The sequence below is a fragment of the Asterias rubens genome, chromosome 7 (assembly GCF_902459465.1).
Source record: "Asterias rubens chromosome 7, eAstRub1.3, whole genome shotgun sequence".
Lineage (NCBI taxonomy): Eukaryota > Metazoa > Echinodermata > Asteroidea > Forcipulatida > Asteriidae > Asterias > Asterias rubens.
In genome coordinates this window covers 21,797,095-21,823,375 of record NC_047068.1, presented here as the reverse complement: position 1 = coordinate 21,823,375, position 26,281 = coordinate 21,797,095, and the positions used below count along the sequence as shown (strand labels likewise).

The following is a 26,281-nucleotide window of genomic DNA, read 5'->3' as shown; positions in this document are numbered from 1 at the left end:
GAGCCGTAACCATGGCAACGGGCTATATATAGAATTGAAAATGCAATTTTGTTTACTTGCACCCCAAGGCCCTTCCACCCACAAAGTATAAAAAAAATTCATTTTTTTACCGTGAGCAACTATGTCAATTATTTACCTGAACTGACTCTTAAGTATAATATTCTCTTTGGTAAAGAAAAGTATAGAACTCCGTCAAATAATATCATCAAATTTGTTGTTTTTAATATTTATCATCATCATCATTACACTATCTTTAAATTATGTATATCCGCAGCCAAATGGCAATCATTTCAGTAATTTTTGTAAAAAATAAGAATAGCATCACATAAATACTACGCATTATAATTTCAAAAATATGTAAGTCAGAAATTTACAAATTTCCATCTCCAATTGAAAAAGAGAGTCAACATACCTGCTATCGTCTCTTCGAATACACCTATATAATTAAAAATCATTGACTAAAAGAGTTAAGTCTACTTAATTAGACAAATTTAAAAATTAATCTATAAAACACAATAAATCTTTGGTGTAAAGATAACTTTGTAGAGAAAATCTGAAATAAGATTCTATTCCTTAAAAATATCTGTAACAGCTGATCTTGATTACTCATAAAATGTGACCTTCTGAATGTGCAACATGATTCTTCTAAACAGGGAGCAATTATACAATTTTTAAAGGCATTTCTTGTCAAACATTTGTACAGGTTAAAACATGCATACAAACATTGTTATCCACACTTCATATAACAAATGAAATATGCAAATTATGAGAACATTTATATTTTTCGATCTTACCAATGTTGTACAAACCCTTTAGAAGTACTTGAAAACAAAATCCAAAAATTTTGTTCTTTTGGATATGTCATTTCAAAAAACAAGTGCCAGATTAAACTAGGCATGTTTCATCATCTGCCATTCACTTTAAGGGGTGGGAGTAAGGGCCATGTCACACAATGCAATTTACAGGCAACCATTTCTAGGCCATACCCAAAAAGAACAAACAGATCAAAATAGTGGAAGAAAAATGTATGTTGTACTTCCAAAGTGTTCTTCTTTGCATGCAGTGTTGGTAGTTGTGTTGCCTCTAAGTAACATGTAACACTTTTTAAAGCCATGTCACATGGGGACAGACAACCAGTTCCCGTCAATCTCCAAAGAAAATAAAAACATTCACATGTTAGTATCTACACAATACAGTAGTAAGATAGTAAACAAACATTTTTGACTGTACTAACAAAGTGTACCTTTTGTATGCAGTGCAATTGGAAACTTTTGAACGCTTAGGTGGCCAACGCTTACCAGGATCGTTAAAGTTGTTCTGAGCATGCTCACAAAACCAAGATCAATTGATTTACTGGGTAAGTCTGCTGCCACCTAGCGTCCAAAAAGTTGGTTGTCTCCAAGGTGCCGGTAAAAAAGAAATTGCTGTCTGACAGGATGATCACCTTTGCTTTCAAATAAGCACTCATGAAATTTTAAGTTTACAATAAAATTATTTTATTTGTAAGTAAGTGAAAGACTGTAGGACCAAACTGTGTAATTATCAGTTTGGATACAACAAAACCCAACATATTCAATCTTTGGCATTAACTGTCATTCTCTATTTCCCTCTGCATGCGAGCAAAGTTCAGAAAGACCTGCTCAAGAGTGGTCTGGCTGACGGAGTAGTCTTCGATATCGAACCTAGTCTTGGCCCGCTCCATGGTCCCAAAGACCTGGGCCCATGTGAGCTGTGTGTTGGTGATGTGGTAGTGGACCATGCCTTGATGCTCATCTTTCAATTTGCTGCCTGCATAAATAAACAACAAAAGAACAAAAAAGACTTGTTTATTAAAGGACACATATCATGGCTGAGCAGGACGTTTACTGCACTGGACTGACTGAAGTTCTGGTTGCAGATAATATTTCTCTTTTGGACCATTTTGGACATCAGTTTCCATGCAGTGAGCAATGTTTATTATCAATTGTACCTGCAAGAAGTCCAGGCTGCCATGCACAAGTCCAGGCAAATTTAATATCTATCAAGTCCAGGCTCTGTTGCTCTTTTATAAACACGACGCCACAGGTTACATGATCTATACACATCTGAATAAGTTATAGATATACATATCCCCTTAAGTTGATCCCCTGATTGCCGCTTCCCAGGTTGTATCGTAACCTTGGGTGTGATCCCTGGCTACAAGGCAGCAACAGTTACATGTACATGGCTTCTGACTGGCACCATGAAGAAAAATATTGCCAAGCAGGGAGACCACCTCCATAGGTCTGATAGCTCAGTTGGTAGAGCGCTGGCATGGTAACCGGGAGGTCATTGATTAAAGTATCGCTCAAGTCAGTTTTTCTTTGTTCAACCCCAAACGATACAAATACAAACAAAGAACAAAGATATTGACTAATAGGGAAGTTGCCAACATAGGGTTGGATAGTTTGGTTGGTGGTGCACCGGTACAAGTCACACTCCAGTAAAAAAATGTTGTTCAAAGATAATCCCAAATGATATAAAAACAAGTAAAAGGTGAAAATAAAACAATACCAGGGAATTGTTTCTCCATGAAGAGTTTAAGCTGGGTCATATCTGGTACTCCTTCCAGGGATGAAACCTTTGCCAGGACCGTAAATCCTTCACCAAACCGACTCTTGAGATGCTGGGTACTGCCAAGGCACTTAATCTGGCCGTTGACCATGATGGCAAGACGTGTGCACAGAGCTTCGCATTCCTCCATGCTGGGGATATTAAGCAGAAAATGTAAAGTGAGTGATAAATATTTACAGGAATTTATAACAAGTAATAAACCACAAGGAAAATTGACTGGGTAAATTTTAAATGATTTGAGGGTGAGGTTTTAACAGTTTAACCTCAGATCATTTAACATTTTATCGAGTCAGTTCCCCCTGTGATTTATTACTTGATATCTGAGACTAAAACTTCAAACCTAAAACTTGTATCAAAAATTTGGGTGTGATCCCTGACTGCCGCTTCCCAGGTTGTATCATAAACTTAGGTGTGATCCATGGCTACAAGGCGAATAGCAGGTTGTAGTATGGCAGCTGACTGGCACCCGTAACAAAGATTTTGAGAAAAAGGAAAACCGCCAACATAGGGCTAGATGGCTTAGTTGGTAGAACACCAGCATGTAAATCTGCTAGCATGTTCAACCTCAAATTAGTAATTTATAACAATAACATTTGTCTTGAAAGATTTGATATGACGTTGGTTTTTGGACGAATAAAATTTTTTCCCATCATCCTACCTGTGTGATGTAAGAACGATGCATCTTCCCTCGTTGCGAACTTGGCAGAGTGCCTTCCATAGGAGTCTCTTAGTGACTGGATCCATGCCAGTAGAGGGCTCATCAAGAAAGACGATCGGAGGGTCACCAATCAGAGCAATGGTGGTACTCAATTTACGCTTATTCCCTCCGCTGGAAAAAAAAATCAACATTTGATGAAGATTAAGTTTATGAGCTACAATTGTGGTTTGCATGTGTGGTATTTTTTTCACAAAACTCAGGAAAATACTGAATATACAGCGTCTCATACACATGAGTGTAGCATGTGTGGAGTTTTTCCACAGAATGTGTGAAAATAATGAGCTTACAGTAATTAATACACATCAATCATGTCAATGTAATCATGAAAATAAAATAAATTATTTATCCCAGACGCAAAATTAACATCTATTTAAATGGTAGCAAATAATTTTACTAGTTCCCCAAGTTTGACTCACTAGCAGTGATGATTGAACAACAGAATTTTACTTCTGGCCTAAAAGTGGCCTATTGTAAGAGAAAACAGATGCAACCCGACATGAGGAATGAAAACAGAGGAGTAAAGGATGGAGGAGGTCAACAAAAGAAATAAAGGAATTTAAACACACAAAAGACAACTGTCTTACACACCTGTAAGTCTTGGTCAGTTTGTCTGCATACTCCGTTAAGTTAAACATCAACAAGAGTTCATTAACTTTAATATTAATGACGGCTTCCTTCATGCCACGTAGACGAGCGTACAGACGAAGCGTCTCACGTCCAGTCATCTGGTCAATAAGAGCATCAAACTGCGGACAGTAGCCGATGCGTTGCTGAACCTAGGGGTAAAGAAAACAACATAAATTAACGTCTAGGTAAAAGGGCTGAATGGTCAAGCACACTTAACTTAAGCTCTGGTGTTTCTGATCAGCAGAGTGTGGGTTTATTAACAGTTTTGTCCTTGAGCAAGACTCTTAACTGTAAATGCTGTATCCTCCGGATGGGATGTAAAGCCGTAGGTTCTGTGTGTTGTGTAGTGCATGTGAAAGAACCCAGTGTTTATGGCTGTAGCAGCTGAATGTGGCACAGCACTTTGTAAAATCCTTACAATTTATTACATAAACACATGTAGGTCTCATAATTCAAAAAGCTTTAAAAGCCTGTCTAAAAATAAATATTGAAAAACACTTTTTCAATCAATACCTTAAAAGAAAGCTAATCACTAATCAATAAAAAAAGGGGCTGTTAAAAATAGAAATGTAAACATTCATTCAAATTGGCCAACAATTAGACTAGGCATCTTTGAACGTGTTGAAATGTTGAATTGCCTTAAAAGAGGGTCAGCATTAATTTAATCTATCGCCAAAAGTGTACCTGTTGAATATCATCTTTGATGTTAAATCCATCCACAAAAGCATCGCCACCCGTCAGCGCCTCATCCCCAGTGAGCATCTTAAATGTGGTGGTCTTCCCTGCCCCATTCACCCCTAGGAGACCAAAGCACTCCCCGGCCGGGATGCCAAGGGACGTGCCTTCAACGGCCACCACCGAGGGCTTGCCCGGGCTGGAGTAGATCTTCCTAAGGTCTCTCAAGATGAGGGTATCCTTGCTGAAGAGGAGCTCGGCTGGGGTGTCTTGGATGCGGGATTTCTCTTCGGCAACATCCTCATCCTGAAAAGGTGAAATAGAAAATAGACAAAAGATGAAGCACAGTGAACTATATGAAAATCACAGAGTAACTGTGTGCAGAAGTTTTGTCAGCACCACAAGTTATGCCAACACCACCAGTATGCATGCTGTTGCTGCTTTCCATCATTTTCCTGTCTGTACATGTATATTACGTGTTGCTGGTATCTGCAATGCACTAAAATTGATTCTTTAAAAACCGAATGTCTTCAGTATTTTTCGACAGTCACTCCATGGTGATACATTGTTAATAAACAGCATTTAAACAACAAAGAATCGATAACTGTGTACACAAAGCTGAAAAAGAGGTTGTTTTTTACCTATGGCGGGAAAGTTTAAATTCGTAAGTTTAATCATTTGTATTTTCCTAATTCATTGAAAAATGTGCAATAATAACAAAAAACCTGTAATAGTTTCCACTATTTGTGAATAATAACTTTTAAACACGGCTGCAATGAGGTACATCATCAAAGTTCTCCTAGCTCTCGTCATATGTGACAATTTTGTACCTCAACTTGCAACAGACCGGGGGAAGAAGAGAAAAGAAAATAACCATGAGCTTACCAATACATTATCCAGCAGCAAGGCGTTGTGGTCATTCTTGGATTTGCTGCAGCATAAGTCCCTGATAAAGTATCTGAGTGATCTGAGAAGACCTTCCTCAGAGAGGATGACCAGAATAAAATAAAGCAAGCCAGTCCCTGCCAGGAACAGAAGCTCTACGCCAATACCTGGGGCCTTCACACCAAGGTAGTTGTCATTAAAGTTGTACAATGGACCTGAGAATTAATGTATAAAATACCATCCAGTTTGGAGTGAATATATTTATACTTTTTTAACATAGACATTTTATCAACATGAAAGTATTGAAAGGAATGATACAGAATTGGTTTTTGCTAACGAAACAGTTGCAGGCAGTGTAAGCACTGTATGTAATCCACCATATGCATAAACTGACAAAACTGTAGAAGTTTGAGATCAAGCGGCCATATATGGGTCACAAGAAAATAGTGAAAAGTCAATTACACATTTTTCATGACATCGATTTTAAAAGAAAAGGAAGAAGCGTCTCACTGAGCGATTAACTCCAAACGGGTAATAATATTTATTTCTCATCAAATAATGACATTTCAGACATAGGTATTTCAAGGGATGTTTTGTACCAGATCATCATCATTAGAACATGTAAATTTTATGTAAATCTGTGATTGTATAACGATTTGTCTTACCAATTCTGTATTGTTCCTTTAACATTTTTATAAGATGAGTTTAAATGATTTCAAGGCATCGATGTATATTTGGTATGTAGTAACACCGTGTATATTTACTCCTGACGATGACTAGAGCAGGCTAGTCAAAATGTTGAGACTAATTAAGAACTCACTCTGCAGCAGTGAGGTTAATAAGGAGAAGTCCGCTAGGCAAAAGTAGTAGTTCCAGCCGGTTTCCTACCTTCCGCCCAGGGAGCAGTTAACAAGCAGGACAGTTCTTTAAAAACTTACTCCGCAGTAGAAGAGAATCTCTTGAGTTTCAAAAAATCTACTCTGCGGTAGTATAATATGTATAGCACAACAAATTCTCAAAAAAAGAACATAATTTACCCAGCAAGTAGACACAGACATGATGTTACTGCAAACCAAATATATATCACACAAATTTATATTAAACGACACTTACTTGGATCATTTTCACAGAAGAACTTAATCAGAGGATTGGAGTTACAGATCTTCTGCACCTCAGCATTTTGGTAGAAGTCCGAGAGAGCTTTCCCGAGACAGTAGGATGGTGAGAAGGAGAACACCCAAGAAAGAACATCGGAGACATTCTTCAAGTTCAACTCAGGAATTTCTAAGATGTTGACAATCATAAACGCTGTGATACCAAAGATGATGTTGAACATGGTAAGTCGGACAAAGGCTGTGGAGGGGACGGTAAAGAGGAATGAGAACAGGTACATCAGGGGAATAATTGACCAGCCATGGAGCATTAGAAGCATGAAGATCATCAGGGAGCGGCCGTCACCGACATAGGCGTCCACGTTAAATGCGGCAAAGGACACAACAATGAGCACGCACGGCACTGTGTAGTTGATGAGATCCCACAGGAAGGTAGACAACCAGAAGTTGACAGAGTGCACGCCGCTCACGAACTGCACATGCTTGGCCTTGGTGGTGTTCTCCTTAACCAGGAAGACCACAAAGCTGCTTGCGAGGAACGACATCCCGAACAGCATGTTGAAGGCAATGGTGAATCCAGTGTAGAACTGGTTCGTTAAGTCGTCCTGTGCCTTCTCGTGGACGGTGCGCGGTAGAGGATGGTTGATGGTTGTCACAGTATAGCTAGTGTTCAGATAATGCCTCAAGAATGCGTTATCCAACGCGCTGAGAGCGGCCGGTGCGGCGTGGTACGGCTGATTGTTGAAAAATGCTGTTCCGAAGATACGTTGGTCCTTGAATGCGAGTAATGCAGCTGCGAGATCCTTCCGGTTGAATGACACCAGTTCCTTACTGCCCTCGTGAATTAGGTACGCCATCAGATCCTTATTGAATTCAGTAACGTTATTCACATATACAGGCTTCTGTTTTCGATGTCGAGCATACTCCTCAAAACTCGTCCCGACAGCTTTCAGCATCGACTCGTTAACGTTGGAGACAAAGTAAGGCATGTCGGTATGGCCATACGAGGAGATGTCCACGGCTAGCGGAGGAGACTCCCCGAGAGCGGGAAAGGTCTTGGCGGCAATCAGCGCGACCGCGGTCATGGCGAGGGGGATGAGAAGCTGGACGGCCATGATTAGAAGGTTCCTCCAGGTGTGGTACATACGCTTCTGAAACATAGCACGGAACTGCTGCAAGTACAACATGATGTCAGTGTTACGCTTGGGTAGAGTGACTAGCACTGCAGGAATACAAGAAATATAGTGTGTGTCATTTTCATTATTTGGTTGTTTTTCTGAATCAAGTTATCAATTAAGTTTTTATGGATTAATTTAATTAGACAGGGTAGCCTTATTCACAACTGCTATCCCCGAGGGTCCTGCGTACAATCAGTAAAATTAAAACTAGTAAAATACAGAGCAGTAAGAAAATCTATGAATAATTAAGTAAACTGAAAGATAAGCAAAGATATGAGAACTAAGACTACTTTAAAACCAGAAGCTTTCTTTTTCATTGATATTGAAATTCTTGTCAAACAAACTCTATGAATAGAAAATTAAATAAGTTAAAAAAAAATGCATTATATATAAAAAACTATGAATAGTTAATTTTTTTCAACTAATCCGTATTTGTAAATAATGAATAAATTAATTAATAAATAGTTAATAAATCAGTTTCTACAGAGGGCAGTAGATTTGACATTTGAAGATCAGTCTGTCATGGCCTGGCAATGTACATGTACAGTGCCTTTAAGAAATGAAATTTAAGACTCAGTGACCAGGGGCAATAACATTTAATCCACAATACTCATTCCCTTGAAACTATGCTAGATAAAAAACGATCTTATTATAAAATGAATTTTGAGGGAGTGAAAAATCTCAACAACAAAGATATCTTCAATAAAAAAAAACAGGGCCCTAGTCAAGGAGCAAACACAAATAGCAAAACACCACATTATTCCGGCAAATGTAAGAAGTCTTACATCTCTATTACAACTTATTCTACTGCGAGACTTAAACACAAAATGGGACTTCTTTAAACTGTTATGTCAAGGTTAACTCTGGATTTTGTTTTAGTACTTTATCGACTAACTTTACATTTTGTTTTATTGCCATTTTTTAAAATTTCTTCTCAGTATTTTGGTTCTTTAAGTGAAGAGTTGTTTAAAGGAACATTACAGAATTGGTAAGAAAACAAATCGTCTTTACATAAATCTGTACACTGTCTAAAGATTATGGTAGTAGAAAACATCCCTTGAAATATTGTCTGCGTTTTATTCATTCCTTTTTTTTTTTTTTAATCGATACCATGCAAAAATGTGTAACTGGTTTTTTTTTCTGCACTATTTTCTTGTGACCCAGATGGCTGATACTGTAGAACTTAAAGGAATGCTGCAGTGAATTCAAATAAAACAGTTAATTTTGCCATCATTTATTTCTGATATATGTATTGAACATCAATTAAATGTGATTAAATCAATTAAAAAGTCATGCCCCCCCCTTTTGTGGATTGTTACCGCCCCCCTACCATCGATGTCACGTTGGGAACTCAAACATATCGTCGGCAAAAAGAGTCTGGTCCCTAACTACACGCGCCTAGGTACCAGGCCACACTGTGCACACGTCTCTAGCACACAGCCAGGGGGCCCGACGGCTCGGGTTACTGACATGACGTCACGTTTATGCAAATGAAGGCTCCCTTTAAGGGGCGGGGTGGGTTCCCCTAATCTCTTGAAAACCATTTTTTAAATACTTGCGCACTTAATAAAAAATATATAAAAATATTTCAGTTTAAAAAGTCATGTTTAATCGTTTAAATTATTTTTAAAAAACACTGCAGCCACCCTTTAAACTTCTACAGGTTGGTCAGTTTATGTATCTAAGGTGGATTAAAGTGCTTACACAGCCAGGAACTGTGTTGTTAGCAAACACAAGGGGTCAATTTCATAGAGCTGCTTAAGCAAAAATATGCTTATCAATAAGCAAGAAAAAATAGCTTGCTTATTTTACACATGCTACTGGCAAAAATGTCATACCATATACATTGCTTGTGACTGGTATTTTTGTGTTGTTTACTTAGCATAAGTCTTGGCGGTAATCTGATTTGATTAAGCAAAATTTTGTGCTTAAGCAGCTCAATGAAATTGGGCCCATATCTGTAACGTTCCTTTAAGGTTTGAATAAAAAATTCCTCCAGGGATAAAACAAAAGTCTTACAGTCTGTATCTGAACTTCCTTGCTCAACATCAAGTAACGTCACGCCGGGCAGACCTTCTCCATTTGCATGAGAGGAGAGATCTTTGCCGTTTGCTGCCGCAGCGTTATTGGAGTTGACACTGGAGAGGTTGTGGAGATCATGGTGCTCTTCCTGATCAACCCTGAACAATGGAAAATAATAATGACAATAATGAATTTAATATATATTTGGTTTGCGGTAACACCATGTCTATTTGCCAGGTACAGTTTGTTCAGACAGAAAACTGTCAGTCTCCTGACGATGACAAGACCAAGCTAGCTGAAACGTTGAGACAAATTACAACAAAAAACTCACTAAGATAAAGAAGAAGTCCCAACTGATTTACTACCTTATGCCAAGCTAGTAGTTTAAATGCAGGACATTTCTTTTTAGAACTGATGAGTCTCAGTGATATACTATATAGCAAGACAGTTCTGTAAAGAAACTCTACCTGGCAAGTAGATATACATGTACATATTGTATTACCACACACCATATTTATATTGATACCTCACCATGCAATGCCTCAAATCATATAACCATGTAATATTAGAATGAGTTTCAATAGAGGTTTTATGACACAAAGTTTTGCACTGATATATCGATGCTTACAGGATCCTGTCTAACACAAAGCTTGCATTTGGGCTTGAGTAAAAATGTTCCTTCTGCTATATTTGTTCATTGGTTTTTGAATTGGGAGATAGCCTAACATCACTATGGCCATGGACAGCCACTTAAGGTGAGGGCTACATGTACACTATCGACCCAATTAAACTGCCACCTACTCTTAGGGCTGAAACAGAGTTAACCCCTACACAGTTCATAAGGATGTACATGTAGGCATGGGTATCATCCTCTAGGAGCCTGGCTAGTAGAGCAGACTGCACTATCTTCTAAACTTTTAATGAAGCAATTATGGTTAAAGCCTTGCACAAGGGCACACATGTCATGACATGGGCCCAATTTCATAGAGTTGCTTAAGCACAAAAGTTTGCTTAAGCAAAAAAATCCTGGCTTAATAAAATCAGATTACTGGCCAAGACTCCACTCAATTGTTATGCTAAGTAAACAACAGCTACATGTAAATACCAGTCACAAGCAATGTATATGGCATGAAATTTTGGCCAGTAACATGTGTAAAATAAGCAAGCTATTTTTGTGCTTGAGCAAATTTTTTGCTTAAGCAGCTCTATGAAATTGGCCCCTGGTATCAAACTCACATTCTGCTGCTGATAACACCAGAGCTCGGGTCCGGTAAACTGGACACGCCACAAAAACAGGCCAAACCATCAAATAGAGATAAACTAATGAACATTGTTCAGAATGCCCACAAGATAGTACCATGAAATTGGGTTCATTTAAGAATCTCTGAGGTAGTACCATAAAATTGGGTTCATTTAAGAATCTCTGAGGTAGTACCATGAAATTGGGTTCATTTAAGAATCTCTGAGGTAGTACCATGAAATTGGGTTCATTTAAGAATCTCTGAGGTAGTACCATGAAATTGGGTTCATTTAAGAATCTCTGAGGTAGTACCATGAAATTGGGTTCATTTAAGAATCTCTGAGGTAGTACCATGAAATTGGGTTCATTTAAGAATCTCTGAGGTAGTACCATGAAATTGGGTTCATTTAAGAATCTCTGAGGTAGTACCATGAAATTGGGTTCATTTAAGAATCTCTGAGGTAGTACCATGAAATTGGGTTCATTTGGGGTTGATATTTACTTTAAGAACACCTCCTCCATGGTTGTGACTGAGGCACCGTAGCTGTTGATACCTAAGCTGTCTCGATTCGTCTCCAGATCGGTGAAGAGCTGTTCAAACTGACCTACCGATTCCTCAGGGAGAACAAACGACAGCTCCGTGCCGACGTCGCTCTCCTTGTGCATACCGGGTACATGGTGCGCAATCAGTTCGGTCACGCGTCTCACGTCACAAGAATTTGCTTTGGCAATGGTCATGTGATAGCCAACACCTAGCAATGAAGTAAAAATAGTACAAAAAAAGTTAACACATGAGGGACTGTTTGTTTTATTCTATTTAGTGTTGTGGAAAAAACAACTGTACACCACAGTAAGTGGTATGACTTTTGTGGATGTTTTGAAGAAAAGAATGAGAAAGAATTCAATGACACTGTGTATGCATTCATTTACAGACGTCTAGCCGTAGCCTAGTCACGACCTTAGTGAGGCACTATAATTTGAATCTAAAGTCAGGTTCATACTTTCTGCGAATGCGAATGCAATACGAATGTTGACGTCACAAATTCCCAACAAAATTTGCAGTGAGTTGAGCACACAGCTCAACTCTTTAGCTCAAATTCACATTGCATTCGCATTTGCAGGAATTATGAACCGGGCTTTACTAAGAAATGACTTAAAGGCACGTTAAAGGCACTTTACTCAAAATAATTGTTAGCATAAACACTTTTTGGTAATGAGCAACGGAGAGCTGTTAGGAATATAAAACATTGTGAGAAACGCCTCCCTCTGAAGATATAGTTTTTGAGAAAAGGGTAATTTCTCACTCAAATATCAGAGGCTTCAGGCCTGAAGTCTTTTAATATTGCTTTTGGCATCTGAAATCACACACATTTGTGCAACAAGTGCGTTTTTTTTCATTATTCTCTTGCAACTTAAATGACCAACTGGATCCAAATTTTCACAGATTTGTTATTTGTGCATGTGTTGGGATACACCAAGTGAGAATACTGGTCTTTGACAATTACCAAATGTGTTTAGTGCCTCTAATCAGCGAACACAAAAGGAAGAAACTAATACGAAAACACTCACCATATTTTTTCTTGAGAAAGAGTGAAGTGCCGAAACATTGCAGTTCCCCATTGGCCATGATGGCAATGCGGTCACCCAGTAGGTCAGCCTCATCCATATGGTGAGTGGTCAGGAGTATGGTACGGCCATTACGATGACGCTGCAGTAGATCCCAAGTGAAGCGCCGGGCTGAGGGGTCCATGCCAGACGTTGGCTCATCTAACATCACCACCTGAACACAAAAACAACGAGTTGCAATTGATTTACAACAGATTTTCACAGTTTTTATTCTGTTATTTTAAAGATAATTTGCTTCAAATTCATTACTTTGGGGGACCATCTTTGGAAGCAGCTAATCTCAAAAACCTTGTGTGCACAGCAAGACACAGGTTACTAGCCAAAAAAACATCTTGCACATTGTTTGCCCCTGGTTCCCCTGATATTAGTTTAGAACAGACGGATACGCTGACAAAGCTACTTACTCAATGATGCTGGTCCTAATAGTGTGTGTACTCTGAAAATAAAACAGATTGACAGAACAAACAAGACAGAGGCAACATCTGGCAGTGGAGTTAATGAGCTGTCATCTGGTATACAAAAACCACTCATTAATTGTCCATTAGGGAGAGGAAGTGATTCTTCTAATTAAGGAAAGGCCAGTGCTTTATTACAGCACAAAATAAACCTCATCTACCACACATGAGCCTGCCTTCATCAAGTGAACAGCTAGAGTACAGTACAGTATCCACCCAGACAACTTATACATCAAGCTGTAGGACAACAGAGATGGCTGAAACTCATCAAATACTCACTATCTTAAAGATCCTGATGCCACTTGTTGGGAGTATTGGATTTGTTGGAAATGTTCTTGTATGTGTGACTATAATATACACCAAGAAACTGCATAATGTGACCAATTTGATGATACTGAACCTCGCTGTTGCAGATGCATTAGTCTCCGTAGTTGCTCCGCTATATCCATTTCTTGCAGTGAACTTCGTACTAAATGTGTCGAGTCCGACAAATACTATCACCCAATGTACAGCAAATGGACATTTCAACTTTATTAGTTTCTTCACTTATCTTTCCTTTTACAACTGTTTCAGCGCCCAATCTGTTCTCAGTCTCACTCTGTCCAACTTTGAACGATTTATTGGAATCAGTCGACCTTTGCTGTATGTAAGCTACTTCACTAGAAGGAAGATCATGCTGCTGTTACTTGCTGTTTGGATAATTCCAGTAATGGTGCATATCCCTCAAACAGTTTTCATCATGGGATCATACACAAAAGGAAATTGTTCAATTAAAATATCTTATCAGGAAAATGAGGTGCTAAACATCATGGGAACGATGTTGCTCCTTCTACCCATTGCAGCTACAATTTGGATGTACATCAGAATCCTCATCAACCTGAAACAAGGAGCCAGAAACCTAGAAGAGCAAGGAATACAGGGCCCAGCTCAAGAACTGCACCAGGCTCACAAGAAAGTCACCAGCACTCTTGTTATCATCACTACAGCTTTCTTCATTTTGGTCTTGCCTCGAGCATTCTGGCGGTCATTTTCCTATTTTTTGTTTAAAAGCGACACCTTTTCCATGACCAATGTAACAATATGGGCAATATTAATGTTCTTATTATTATTGAATTCTGCCATCAATCCAGTCTTATACGGATTCAAGTATGAACAGCTGAGAAAAGCATTCATATCCATGGTGTGTAGATGTAACCAACAAAGACAGACAAACCAAATTGGTCCACTGTGATTTAAAAACTGCAGTACTCAATGAGTTGTGTGCATCTGTTACAGTAGTTCTGAACATTAGTCTCTTGAGTGTGGAGTGCCACAAGGCTCCATTCTAGGGCTAGTGCCCTCACAATATCTACTTTACCATTTGACAACATCGCACACCATTATCATGTCCAGGTTTGAATTGTCCTCATATCGAGGAAATATGACCACATCTGATCGGTCTTCAGACAGCGACATTGGCTCCCTGTTTCAAAGGAAAATCATGTCTAAGATCTGTCTTTACTATGTTCAAGATTCTTTATGGAGGGGCCCTGCAAGTCTATTGTTTGTGACTGATTCCATGTGAAGAACTTCGCAACAGACAAATATACTCAAACTATGTGGAACTACGTGGACACTTGTGTCCTTAAGCAAGACACTTAACCATTGCTTCTTCTTTTGGATGGGACGTAAAACTGTTGGTCTCGTGTGTTGTGTAACACACGTAAAAGAAACCAGTGCACTTGTCGAAAAGAGAAGGGGTTCGCCCTGGTGTTCCTGGCTGGATTGGCAGCATATTGCGCCACAGCACCTTGTAAACCATTACATTCATTGTGCCAAGGATTAGGTCTCATAATTAAAACTTCATCCAACTCACCTTGCAGTAAATACTTGGCGCTTTGTATCATTTGGAGAAAGGCGCATTATCAATATGGTTATTATTATTACTTATGAAGTTTGGCTAATTATAATCTGATGCTGGTCAACATCATGACTTATATGAAAATAATGCAGATTGACAGAGAAAACAAGACAGAGACGTAGACTTAATGAGCTGTCATCTGGTGTACAACAAACAGTAATTAACTTTGTATGAAGAGTTGACACTACTTACCAAACAACGATTTGTATTATATTGCCACACAAATGTGCCTTATTACAGCACAAAAATTAACTGTATCTACCACACACGAGCCCTGCCTTCATCAAGTGAACAGCTAGAGTACAGTACAGTATCCACCCAGACAACTTATATATCAAGCTGTAGGACAACAGGGAGACAGAGAACACAAGACAGAGGCGTGGAATTAATAAGCTGTCATCTGGTGTACAACAAAAACAGTGATTAACTTTCCATTAGTAAGAAGAGTTGATACTTCTAACCAAACAACGATTTGTGTTACAGTATATTGCCACACAAAATTAACTGTATCTACCACACATGAGCCTGCCTTCATCAAGTGAACAGCTAGAGTACAGTACAGTATCCACCCAGACAACTTATATATCAAGCTGTAGGACAACAGAGATGGCTGAAACTCCTCAAATACTCACTATTTTAAAGATCCTGATGCCACTTGTTGGGAGTATTGGATTTGTTGGAAATGTTCTTGTATGTGTGACTATAATCTACACCAAGAAACTGCATAATGTGACCAATTTGATGATACTCAACCTCGCTGTTGCAGATGCTTTGGTCTCTCTATGTATTCCATTAGGACCATTCGCTTCTTTGTATTACATACAACATGTGTTGTACCCATCAATGTTGTACCCATCAAATAACAGCACCCAATGTACAGCAACCATACTTTTCCAATTCAACAGCAGTTGGATTTGTTATTTTGTTATCAACAGTTTTGGCGCCCACTCTGTTCTCAGTCTCACATTGGCCAATTATGAACAATTTATTGGAATCAGTCGACCTTTGCAGTACACAAGCTACTTCACTAGAAGAAAGATCACGCTGTTGTTACTTGCTGTTTGGATAATTCCAGTATTAGTGCATTTGCCTCAATTGCTCATCACTGTCGTCCAGTATAGAAGAGACAATTGCACAATTGTAGAACTACAAGAACCTTTAGTGATTGGCATTGCAGCAATGCTGTTGCTCATTCTACCCATTGCAGCTACAATTTGGATGTACATCAGAATCCTCATCAACCTGAAACAAGGAGCCAGAAACCTAGAACAGCAAGGAATCCAGGGCCCAGCTCAAGAACTGCACCAAGCTCACAAGAAAGTCACCAGCACTCTTGCTATCATCACTACAGCTTTCTTCATTCTTGTTTTGCCTGGAGCCATTTTGTTTGTTATCTATTTGGCATTTTCTCCATTTGGCAATTTGTTCGTTCATCTAGATAGAGAATGGAGGTGGAATGTGGTCAATCTCTTGACAGTAATGAATTCTGCCATCAATCCAGTCTTATATGGATTCAAGTATAAACAGCTGAGAAAAGCATTCATATCCATGGTGTGTAGATGTAACCAACAGAGACAGACAAACCAAATTGGTCCATTATGAAGCTTTAAACAATACTCAATTGTGCAATATTATGTGTAGAGTAATAGCCAAGTTACCTCATTACTTAGACAGAAATCATTAAACATTTAGATAAACAAGTTATTGAAGTGTAGCATTATTTAGGAACCTGCATCTGATATTTTTCATTTACCATCAATGAACACAAATATTTGTGACCTTTTCATGATTTCACTTTTTCGTGGTTCAAAGACACTGAACACTATTGGTAATTGCCAAAGACCAGTCCTCTCACTTGGTGTATCTGAACGTATGCAAACGAAGCTGTGAAAATTTGAGCTCAATTGGTTGTCGAAGTTGCGAGATAATAATGAACAAAAACAACACCCTTATTGTCACACAAAGTTGTGTGCGTTTAGATGGTTGATTTCGAGACCTCAAATTCTAAATCTGAGGTCTCGAAATCAAATTCGTGGAAAATTACTTCTTTCTCGAAAACTACACTACTTCAGAGGGAGCCGTTTCCCACAATGTTTTGTACTATCAACCTCTCCTCATTACTAGTCACCAAGTATTAAGTTTACATGCTTAAAATAATTATTTTGAGTAATTATCAATAGTGTCCACTGCCTTTAATGTTTTAGTTTTTCTCATTAAAAAGCGCCTGGGAACAGTTTTAAAATGGCTTTGTCGCGTTATAAATGTGTTGTATTATTAAGATTATTAGTTATTTTAGCTGTTGATTTTGTGCCTCCCTTGAGCGAACTTGGATCAGTAACCAACAAAGACAGCCCAACAAAGTTGTGGTCCACTGCGACTGATTAAACACTACTGTCCATTCAGCTATCAACCCATTTGATGTATGGAGTGTCATGGTCCAGCAGTCTGGTGCACGTGACCTACAGTGTATGCTTTAGTGTTGTCAGAGTTTGGGTCTGGTACCCGGTAGCACCATCTGTGCTCTTTACATCACATTGAACCGGTTCTCGTTCTGATAAAGTGTAGCCAAACTGGCTTTAACTGTGGGCAGGGAGTGGACATTCATAGCGCGTTCCTCCCATTCACAGACAGTTCGGAAAGTACAAATCGTGTCGATGTTGGACCAATTGCATAACTTTAGCAATAGAGTCAACGTAGATGATTAAGATCATCATTACAAAACAACGTGCCAACAGAGGGCCCACGTCGACTTCTCTGATCACAGGCCAATTGGGCCAACATTCAACCAACTTTCCTATATTATAATATGCCAACCTAGAGCCAATGGTGTTTGGCCAAAGTTGATCCAATGCACGTGTTTTTATTGTTAATGAAGGAAGATACAAAACGTGACTTCTCTGATCACATGCCAATTTGGGCCAGGTATGGGCCAACATTTAACCAACTTTTATTATTATGCCAAGTAAGATACAAATCGTGCCGATGTTGGGCCAATTACATAATTGGAGACCAACTCAGAATTGACTCCACGGCAGAACAGTTAATTACGATCCTACATATAAGCTAAAGTAGTAGTCCAGTCTATTTTCCATACCATCCGCCCTGGTTATAGTTAAAAAAGAGCAGGACAGTTCTTTTCAGAACTGAGATGTCTCCCGAACCTCCGATTATCTACTCCGCGGCAGTAGAATAAAGCAAGACAGTTCTCTAAGAACAAACTCTACCTGACAAGTAGGATACACACATGGTGTTACCGTAAACCAAATATACACTAACAAGAATGGTGTGTTGACAACACAAATGCCCTGCTGAGATTTGGGTTGCTGCACCAAGTCCTTTTCAAGTTATTGTTTTAGCCATAATGACCCTTACAATTAACTGAGGGTGTCCAAAATGATATGCGTCTGTGGAATCCCTAGACCATAAACCAAGTTTGAAGTTGATACGCCAAGTCCTTGTCAAATTTTCTTTGGACAACATTTCTTTAGTTTTATCCATAATGACCTTAATATTTCACTGAGGAGGTCCAAAAACAAAAGACTTCTGGGGGAACAAATGACCAATCCACAAAAACGTTTGAAACTGATAGGCCAAGTCAATTTCGAGTTGATGCCGGACAACATTTCTTTTGTTTTAGCAATAATGACCTTAATATTTAACTGAGGGGTCCAAAGATGGGCTTCTGGGGGAGCCCTAGACCAACCCACAAACCAAGTTTGGAGTTAATATGGCAAGTCCTTTTCAATGCCTCGTTATCAACAATAACTGTGTGGCAGTTGGGCAGAACTATTCGCAGTTGGGCAGGCCCATTTAACACAAACAACAACTGTGCCGCAGTTGGGCAGGACCATGTGCACTTGGGCAGGCCCATTTGCAGTTCGGTATGTCCAGCTACAGTTGGGCGACCCATTTGAAGTTGGGCAACCCATTTGAAGTTGGGCGGCCCATTTGAAGTTGGGCGGCCCATTTGCAAATGGGCGGTCCATTCGCAGTTGGGCGGCCCATTCACAGTTGGGTGATCCATTTGTAGTTGGTCTGGCCCATTTGCCCAATGCAAAACTATAATTAGGCCGATTCTACAATTGGGCCACAACATAGTTCAAAAAATAATTTTGTACACACTACATATAGAACTAATACTCAAACATGCACCTACTATGGTATCTTGTTTACAAAGTTTTAAAGGACTAATTTAGAGCAGATTCGAGTTTGCTTTATCACATCACATATATTAAATGCAGTTTCATAATTGTATTCCTTAAAGAATAAATCTGCATCATTCTTTGACATATCAAATCACAAACCTGTGGAAATTTGGGCTCAATCGGTCATCAAAGTTGCATGAGAACAACATCTGGGCATCTACAACATCTGGGCATCTACATTGTACCTCGGCTACTACATTCAGGAAATTGCTAAAAACTGAATTGAATCAATTCTAACTCTAATCTCCCAAGCGCCTCAATCTAGCACCCAGCCCAGATACTTGGGCTTTGAAGAAGGGGCAAGGCACGATGTTGACAGAATGAATACATGTGGTGCGCGACGACTATGCTGTACATGATGTACATTACATATACTAAGCATGCAATCTTTGGGGGAAAAACCACTTTCTCAAGCATGCACAGACATGTTGAGTCTTTTTCTCCCGACGTTTGTTGCTGGTTCGCGTAATTTTACCAATAGAGGGCGTTTAATCTCACGCTATTGCATTGTTCGAAAACGCTCTCTAGCGGTCAATGTTGCTTGTATTTTTTGTCGCACACAAAATAACAAAGACTAGCAGGCCTGAAATCTGCTTCTTTGCAATACGTGTGTGAAATTGGGTTCTATTTCTTGCGTGAAATTTATAAAGAAATCGGGATGTTTGAGGTTTTTTTGTGCTTACTTTTTGAGTCATTTTTAAAAACGCCGAACTTGAATATAATTTTTTTTCAGGAGGAAGGGCACTGCGGCAATGATGAGAAAAGAGCACGGCAAGAATTGCAGTGAAAATTGTTTTTTTGAAGGGCATAGCAGCAATTGGTAGGGGAACGACGGTCATTGACATCGTGAAGTATTAGAGCTGAGCACCTATACACCAACTCGAGCGCACCAGGCGCGCAAGTGTTGAGCACTGCGCGTGTTGAGCACTGCGCGTGTTGAGCACTGCGCGCCATTTGACTATGCACATAAAGACGCTACAGTTGTTAATTTTTTTAAAAGAGGGCGCTACCAATTTTGGTTTTGTCAAATTGGTCTTAATAAGAACCTACATGTATCATTATGATTATTACTGTTGTAATTCAGTCTGTTAGGCTGCTACTAGCAGATTTTAATAAACCAATAATAATAATTTCAAAGACAAGTGACAATTCACATTTTCTTTTTAAAGCTCCTTAATTTCGAGCTGTAGACACAGAGTTTGACTAACTAACAGAAAAGGGGTTTGGGCTTAACAGCAAAAGTATACTCTACTCGGAAACAAACAAATCTTGGACTAGTAACAGACAGGATAAAGACAAGTGACTGGTCACATTTTCTTTTTAAGCTGCTTACCTTAGAGTTGTAGACAAGAGCAATGGCAAACACAGATTTGACTTAAAATACAAAAAGGGTTTTGGGCCCAACAGCAAAAACATACATGTACTCCACTCCAATCAAAGAAATTCAGAGACTGGTAACAGACAGGATGGTTAGGACACGTGACAAGTCATAATTTCTATTTAAAGCTGCTTACATGTACCTTAGAGTTGTAGATAAGGGCAACGCCAACACCGACAAAAGATTCGGATTGCCTCTAGCCACCAGGCAATCTCGGTGGTCTAATTGATATGACACTGCTCTAGAATTGCAAAGGTCATGGGTTCGAGTCCCACCCAAGTAACATGCCTGTGATTTTTTTCACAGAACTCGGGTAAGTACTGAAGTATACAGTACTAACACACATTGGTGTATGTTGGTAAAAACCAAAATGAATAAACCAGTAACATTTTCTTTTTAAAGCTGCTTACCTTAGAGTTGTAGATAAGAGCGATGCCAACACAGAGTTTGCGCTTCATACCCCCAGAGAGTGATCTCGTTTGGACGTGTCGTTTGTCTTCTAAGGCCAGGGCCTGAATGTAATGATTGACCTCATCCTTCACTGCAGATGATGGACATCCTTTCAGCTGAAACAATCAAGAGTTACAAGTACAAATGAAAAGCGGCCATTCATTTAAAGGGTCTGTACATTTATACGTTTGGTTTTTGGAACTCTTTGTACGTTTCAATAGAGTTTGATAGAGTTAGATATCTTTGAACTCATGCCTCTTTAGCAACATGACTGATTAGAATATCCAAATTATTTAGATATTTCAGTCACAAGTCCAGGGGTTCAATCATTCATTCATTTCTTTTATTTTTTGCTCACACAAAGAATAGTGATACATAGTTTACATTATATTATAATAATTAAGGAAAACATAAGTAAATTAGGATTTGTTGTGAGGATGGTGGTCTCCACAAATATTGACTGCTTCGAGTGCTATGGTTAAAACTACAACTCCCGAGGTGATCCCCTGAGTTTCCTATTTTCCCGAGGCCCATTCGAGGGAAATTGGAACGGTCCGGAGATTACCGAGGGAGTCAGAGTTTTTACCAAAGCCGCAGTAAAAGCAGTCAATATTTGTTTTATAACACCCCAACAGACAATTCATCATCCTCGTACACGTAACGTTCGTACACGCATTTCAGATACACAGATGCACAACTGACTGGGTTCGAGGTGGTTAAAAAAGACATCCAGGTACTGCACGCCGTAAGATAGTCGTCAGACTATCACACAGCAAACGATGCACTATCACACGGCCGCCGTTTCTAGTAAAACTAAGACATATCATGTGACACGCTCTAAACCAATGAAAAGGCAGAATGTTTGTAAGGGGTGTTATAGTATAAAACATTGTGAGAAACAACTCCCTCCTGTAGTAGCGTAGTTTTAGAGAAAGAGATATTTGAATCTGAGAGAGACTTCAGGCCTGAAGCCTTTCTCAGGCATCTTAAGGCACACATATTTGTGCTTTTTTTTCTTTATTTATTCTCTTAGAACTTGGATGACCAATTGAGTCAAAAGTCTCACAGATTCGTTGTTTAATACATTAATGGGATACACCAAGTGAGAATGCTGGTCTTTGGCAATAACCAAACGTGTCCAGCGCCTTTCAGGAGCCGATTAATTAAATACATCAAAACAACATTACGCTTTTACCTTTGCAAAGAAATAAAGATGCTCCGCAACCGTCATTCTATCGAACAGAACATCGTGCTGTGGGCAAAGGCCAAGGCTCAACCTCACTCCGTCGATCTCCGACTGGATGTCAAAGTTATTGACCAACGCCTTCCCCGAAGTCGGCGGAAACATTCCGGTCAGCATGGAGAGTGTAGATGTCTTACCGGCCCCGTTGTGACCGAGGAGAGCTGTAATCTGACCCTCGTACATGTTGAGGGTCAGGCCGTTGACGGCAACTTTATCCTTGCCATAAACCTGTAATAACAATAAAAATAATAATAATAAAAGTTAATAAATAATAAAGACACTTGTAAAGTGCCCACTTTGTTAAAAACCTCTAAGGGCATAAGGCGAACAATAAAATGTACAAATACAAGAAAGCAAAATACAAGAAAGCAGACTATAAATAAGCAGCCTTAAACAAATGAGTTTTTACGGACACTTAAAAAAAAAATTATTGTCAAGAAACTAGCCTGGTGAATAGACAAAGGAAGACTATTCCTAAGAAATGGAGCAGCGTAAGAAAATGAGAAACCCCTACCTTTGTTAGTCCTTGTATCTTGATGCCAGCGTGTAGGCCTTGAGGCTCGGCTTCAAAGAAGGAGAGAGATTGCTTCCTTCTAATAGCTGGTAAAGGAGGGTTGGGTTCCATTGTATCTGCTCTTACCCTGGGACCACACCAGTAGGAAACCTTCATGAAAGAAGAAATAATAAATAATAATAACAAATTCTTATAAGGCGCATTTCGCAATAACTGTATCAATGCACTTTACATTTTAGTGCCCTGGTCAAAGGGCCAATAACATCCCTTTTTAATGTAGCTTAGCTCCCTTGGGAGTATACAATTCAGGCACCCGTTTAGATCACTTCAAAGACTTTTTCATTCACAATATCAACCTCTACCCTCGCAGGTACCCATTTATTCCCCTGGGTGAAGAGAAGCAATTATAGTAAAGTATCTTGCTCAAGGACACAAGTGTCATGACCGGGATTCGAACCCACACTCTGGTGACTTAGCACCATAACTTGACTTTGATGCTCTTATCCACTCGCCATGACACTCTACAAAGAATTCATTTATTTTCATTAAGCAATGAAAATACATTACATGGCGTGCAGGGTGCTACTGCAAACCTCACTTGATCGGACCCACCATGCAAAGACTCAAAACCTACTCATGTACATGAGAAAGAAAAACACCCTTGTTGCACTAGTTTGTGTGCTTTCACATGCCTCATTAAAGGCTGAAGTCTTTTAATAACTGAGGGAGAAATTACCTCATTCTCAAAAACTATGTTACTTCAGAGGAAGCCATTTCTCACATTGTTTTAAGCTATGAACAGCTCCTCCATTGCTTGTTGCCAAGAATAAAGTTTTTACGCCAACAATTATTTGAAGTACATGTAATTCCCAATAGTGTCCAGTGCCTTTAACATGTGTTTTGCGCTTTTGATAATTTGTATGTAAGGGGCAAAATATGAATTTAAATTTCTTTTTTATTGTTGTTATACTTTACCTGGAATGGAAAGTACCATCGTCTTGGTACCCCATAGCTGCCTGGAAACACTGCTTCCACATACCACATGAAGACAAGGTACAAGACAATGTCCACCAGGAACATCAGCAGGATGTCAAGGAAGGTAAAATTGTCATCGATGGATACTGGACGGTTCAGATTGGACCACTGGACTCCCTCACCTTAAACAAAAATGTTGGGCCGAGAACAAACATTAAAGAGAGAGATTTGAATTCAAAAAGGTGAATCAAGCTGGTAGATATGGACAACCGGCAAATTAGCATATCCCGGGAATACCCGTCCCTTCTCTGGAGTAGGGGTAAAAATAATAATAATTACATTCGTACCGCGGATTTTCCATACACATATGATCAAAAGTGCCTTACAATAAAAATGATACGATGATTCAAAACAATAACATAGTAAACACCCAATAAAACAAAAATAGTAAAGTGGTAAAATCCAGGGGTATTCTTTAAAGTTTCAACCGGAACCCTGTGGAATAGGGACACAGTTTGAAAGTGTCCTAGGTTAATATTGGGCCTCCCAGGGGCCTCCCAGGGCTGTAGTGAACAGGGATAAGACATACAATGTGAAAAGGGCTTTAGAAAGACTTCCAGATTTAAGGGCAGAGATGCAAGTTGTTTGAATATCAGGGGTGAAAGTCATTACAAACGAAAAAGTCTGAAACTTGGATACAAATTCAAAGGAATGTTGAAATGATGCCGCTTCTACTTGTTTGGTAACCCCTGGGGTTATAGATTCCAAGGAGCTTTTGGAAACAGTATCCAAAGCACTAGAGAAGTAGACAAATGAGCAGGATTTCTTTATTTGTGGGAAAAATATATTGTCTGATTTTCTTCACCAGGCTGACATAAAAAGTCTGAATTCAGCCAAAAGTCTGAACAATCTCATCCCTGTTTGATGCATGAACGCCATTGCTACATGTAGGTACATGTACTTGATATGTTGGAAGGCTTAAAGGCAGTGGACACTATTGGTAATTGCTCAGAATAATTATTTAACACCTTACTTGGTAACAAGTAATGGGGAGAGGTTGATAGTATAAAACATTGTGAGAAACAGCTCCCTCTGAAGTCAAGTAGTTTTCGAGAAAGAAGTAATTTTCCACGAATTTGATTTCGAGACCTTAAGTTTAGAATTTGAGATCTCAAAATCAAGCATCTGAAAGCACACAACTTTGTGTGACCAGGGTGTTTTTTCTTTCATTATTATCTCGCAACTTCGATGACCAATTGAGCTCAAATTTTCACAGGTTTGTTATTTTATGCATTTGTTGAGATACACCAAGTGAGAAGACTGGTCTTTGACAATTACTAATAGTGTCCAATGTCTTTAATGGATTGTCCTGCTTTAGCACTTTTACCGGTGAATAATGTCGGACCTTTTTTTCTATGATCACTTTGCCACAACAAATGAGCACACCCCTTGGAATAGCCACCCTTTCGTAAGAGTAAGGGTAAGTAGAAAAACCCTGGGGTATTTTTGAAGCATGCAACCTAAATCCTATCAAAAAGAGACACAGTGTGAAAGACACTGGTGTCCCTGTGGGGTTCAAAAAGTCAAAGGGGCCTCCCATGTGCCGAACTCACTGGGAACAAGAGATAAAGTGTGAAAAGGGCTTTAGAGAAAGACGGCATAAACATATCCTACCTGTTCCTTCAAATAAGCCAATGAGATAAGCCCCCATGGACATCCCTGTATTGGTCAGCAGACAGGATGCCATTTTGAGTCCTCGAGACAGCTCGTCGTATCGTGGATTGATGAAGAAGTATGGAACGTAAGAGAAGAACCAAATCAGTCCCATGAAAACGGCTCCGGTGTTTGCTGACAGAAAAAAAAAAAAAAAAACAATACTCATTTTAAAATCATGTTTCCTTATTTAACACCATGACTTTAAAGGCATGGACACTACTGGTAATTACTCAAAATAATTACTAGCACAAGAACTTTCCTGGTAACGAGCAATGGGGAGCTGTTGATAGTGTAAAACATTGTGAGAGATGGTTTCCTCTGAAGAAACAGAGTTTTTGAGAGAGAAGTTATTGTCCACTAAAATATTTGTCCACTAAAATATTTGAATTTGATTTTGAGACCTCAGAATTAGATTTTGAGGTCCCAAAATCACGCATCTGAAAGCACACAACTTCGTGACAAGGGTGTTTTTCTTCCATTATAATCTCGCAACTTCAACGACCAATTGAGTTCAAATTTTCATAGGTTTGTTATTTTGTGCATATGTTGAGATACACCAAGTGAGAAGACTGGTCTTTGACAATTACCAAAGGTGTTCAGTGTCCTTAAACAAGTGTTTCAGGATTAAAACAATCAAACCATTCTAAAAACCAAAGGTGTACTTTGCTTTAAAGTAAAGCAATAGTTGGAAAGACAATGCATTCTGCTCCACCAACCAGACTCCTACAGTGGATGATACCCATGCCTTCATCTTTACGGACTGTGAAGGG

At 39.1% G+C, this 26,281-nt stretch overlaps 1 protein-coding gene across 1 annotated transcript in view; it reads right to left on the bottom strand.

Moving 5' to 3' along the window:
• Positions 1-203: 203 nt before the first annotated feature.
• LOC117292566 (ATP-binding cassette sub-family A member 3-like) overlaps positions 204-26,281 on the bottom strand; it is a 33,426-nt gene continuing 7,348 nt past the window's right edge. Inside the window, exons 6-20 of the mRNA XM_033774669.1 lie at positions 25,470-25,643; positions 23,796-23,977; positions 22,821-22,970; positions 22,259-22,534; positions 21,024-21,179; positions 12,619-12,829; positions 11,552-11,801; positions 9,807-9,967; positions 6,611-7,831; positions 5,498-5,712; positions 4,622-4,918; positions 3,899-4,086; positions 3,251-3,421; positions 2,533-2,723; positions 204-1,788 (exon numbers count right to left, since the gene is read on the bottom strand). Of these exons, the coding sequence (XP_033630560.1) occupies positions 1,586-1,788; positions 2,533-2,723; positions 3,251-3,421; positions 3,899-4,086; positions 4,622-4,918; positions 5,498-5,712; positions 6,611-7,831; positions 9,807-9,967; positions 11,552-11,801; positions 12,619-12,829; positions 21,024-21,179; positions 22,259-22,534; positions 22,821-22,970; positions 23,796-23,977; positions 25,470-25,643 (4,046 nt within the window). The 3' untranslated portion in view covers positions 204-1,585. The remainder of the gene's footprint in view (positions 1,789-2,532; positions 2,724-3,250; positions 3,422-3,898; positions 4,087-4,621; positions 4,919-5,497; positions 5,713-6,610; positions 7,832-9,806; positions 9,968-11,551; positions 11,802-12,618; positions 12,830-21,023; positions 21,180-22,258; positions 22,535-22,820; positions 22,971-23,795; positions 23,978-25,469; positions 25,644-26,281) is intronic.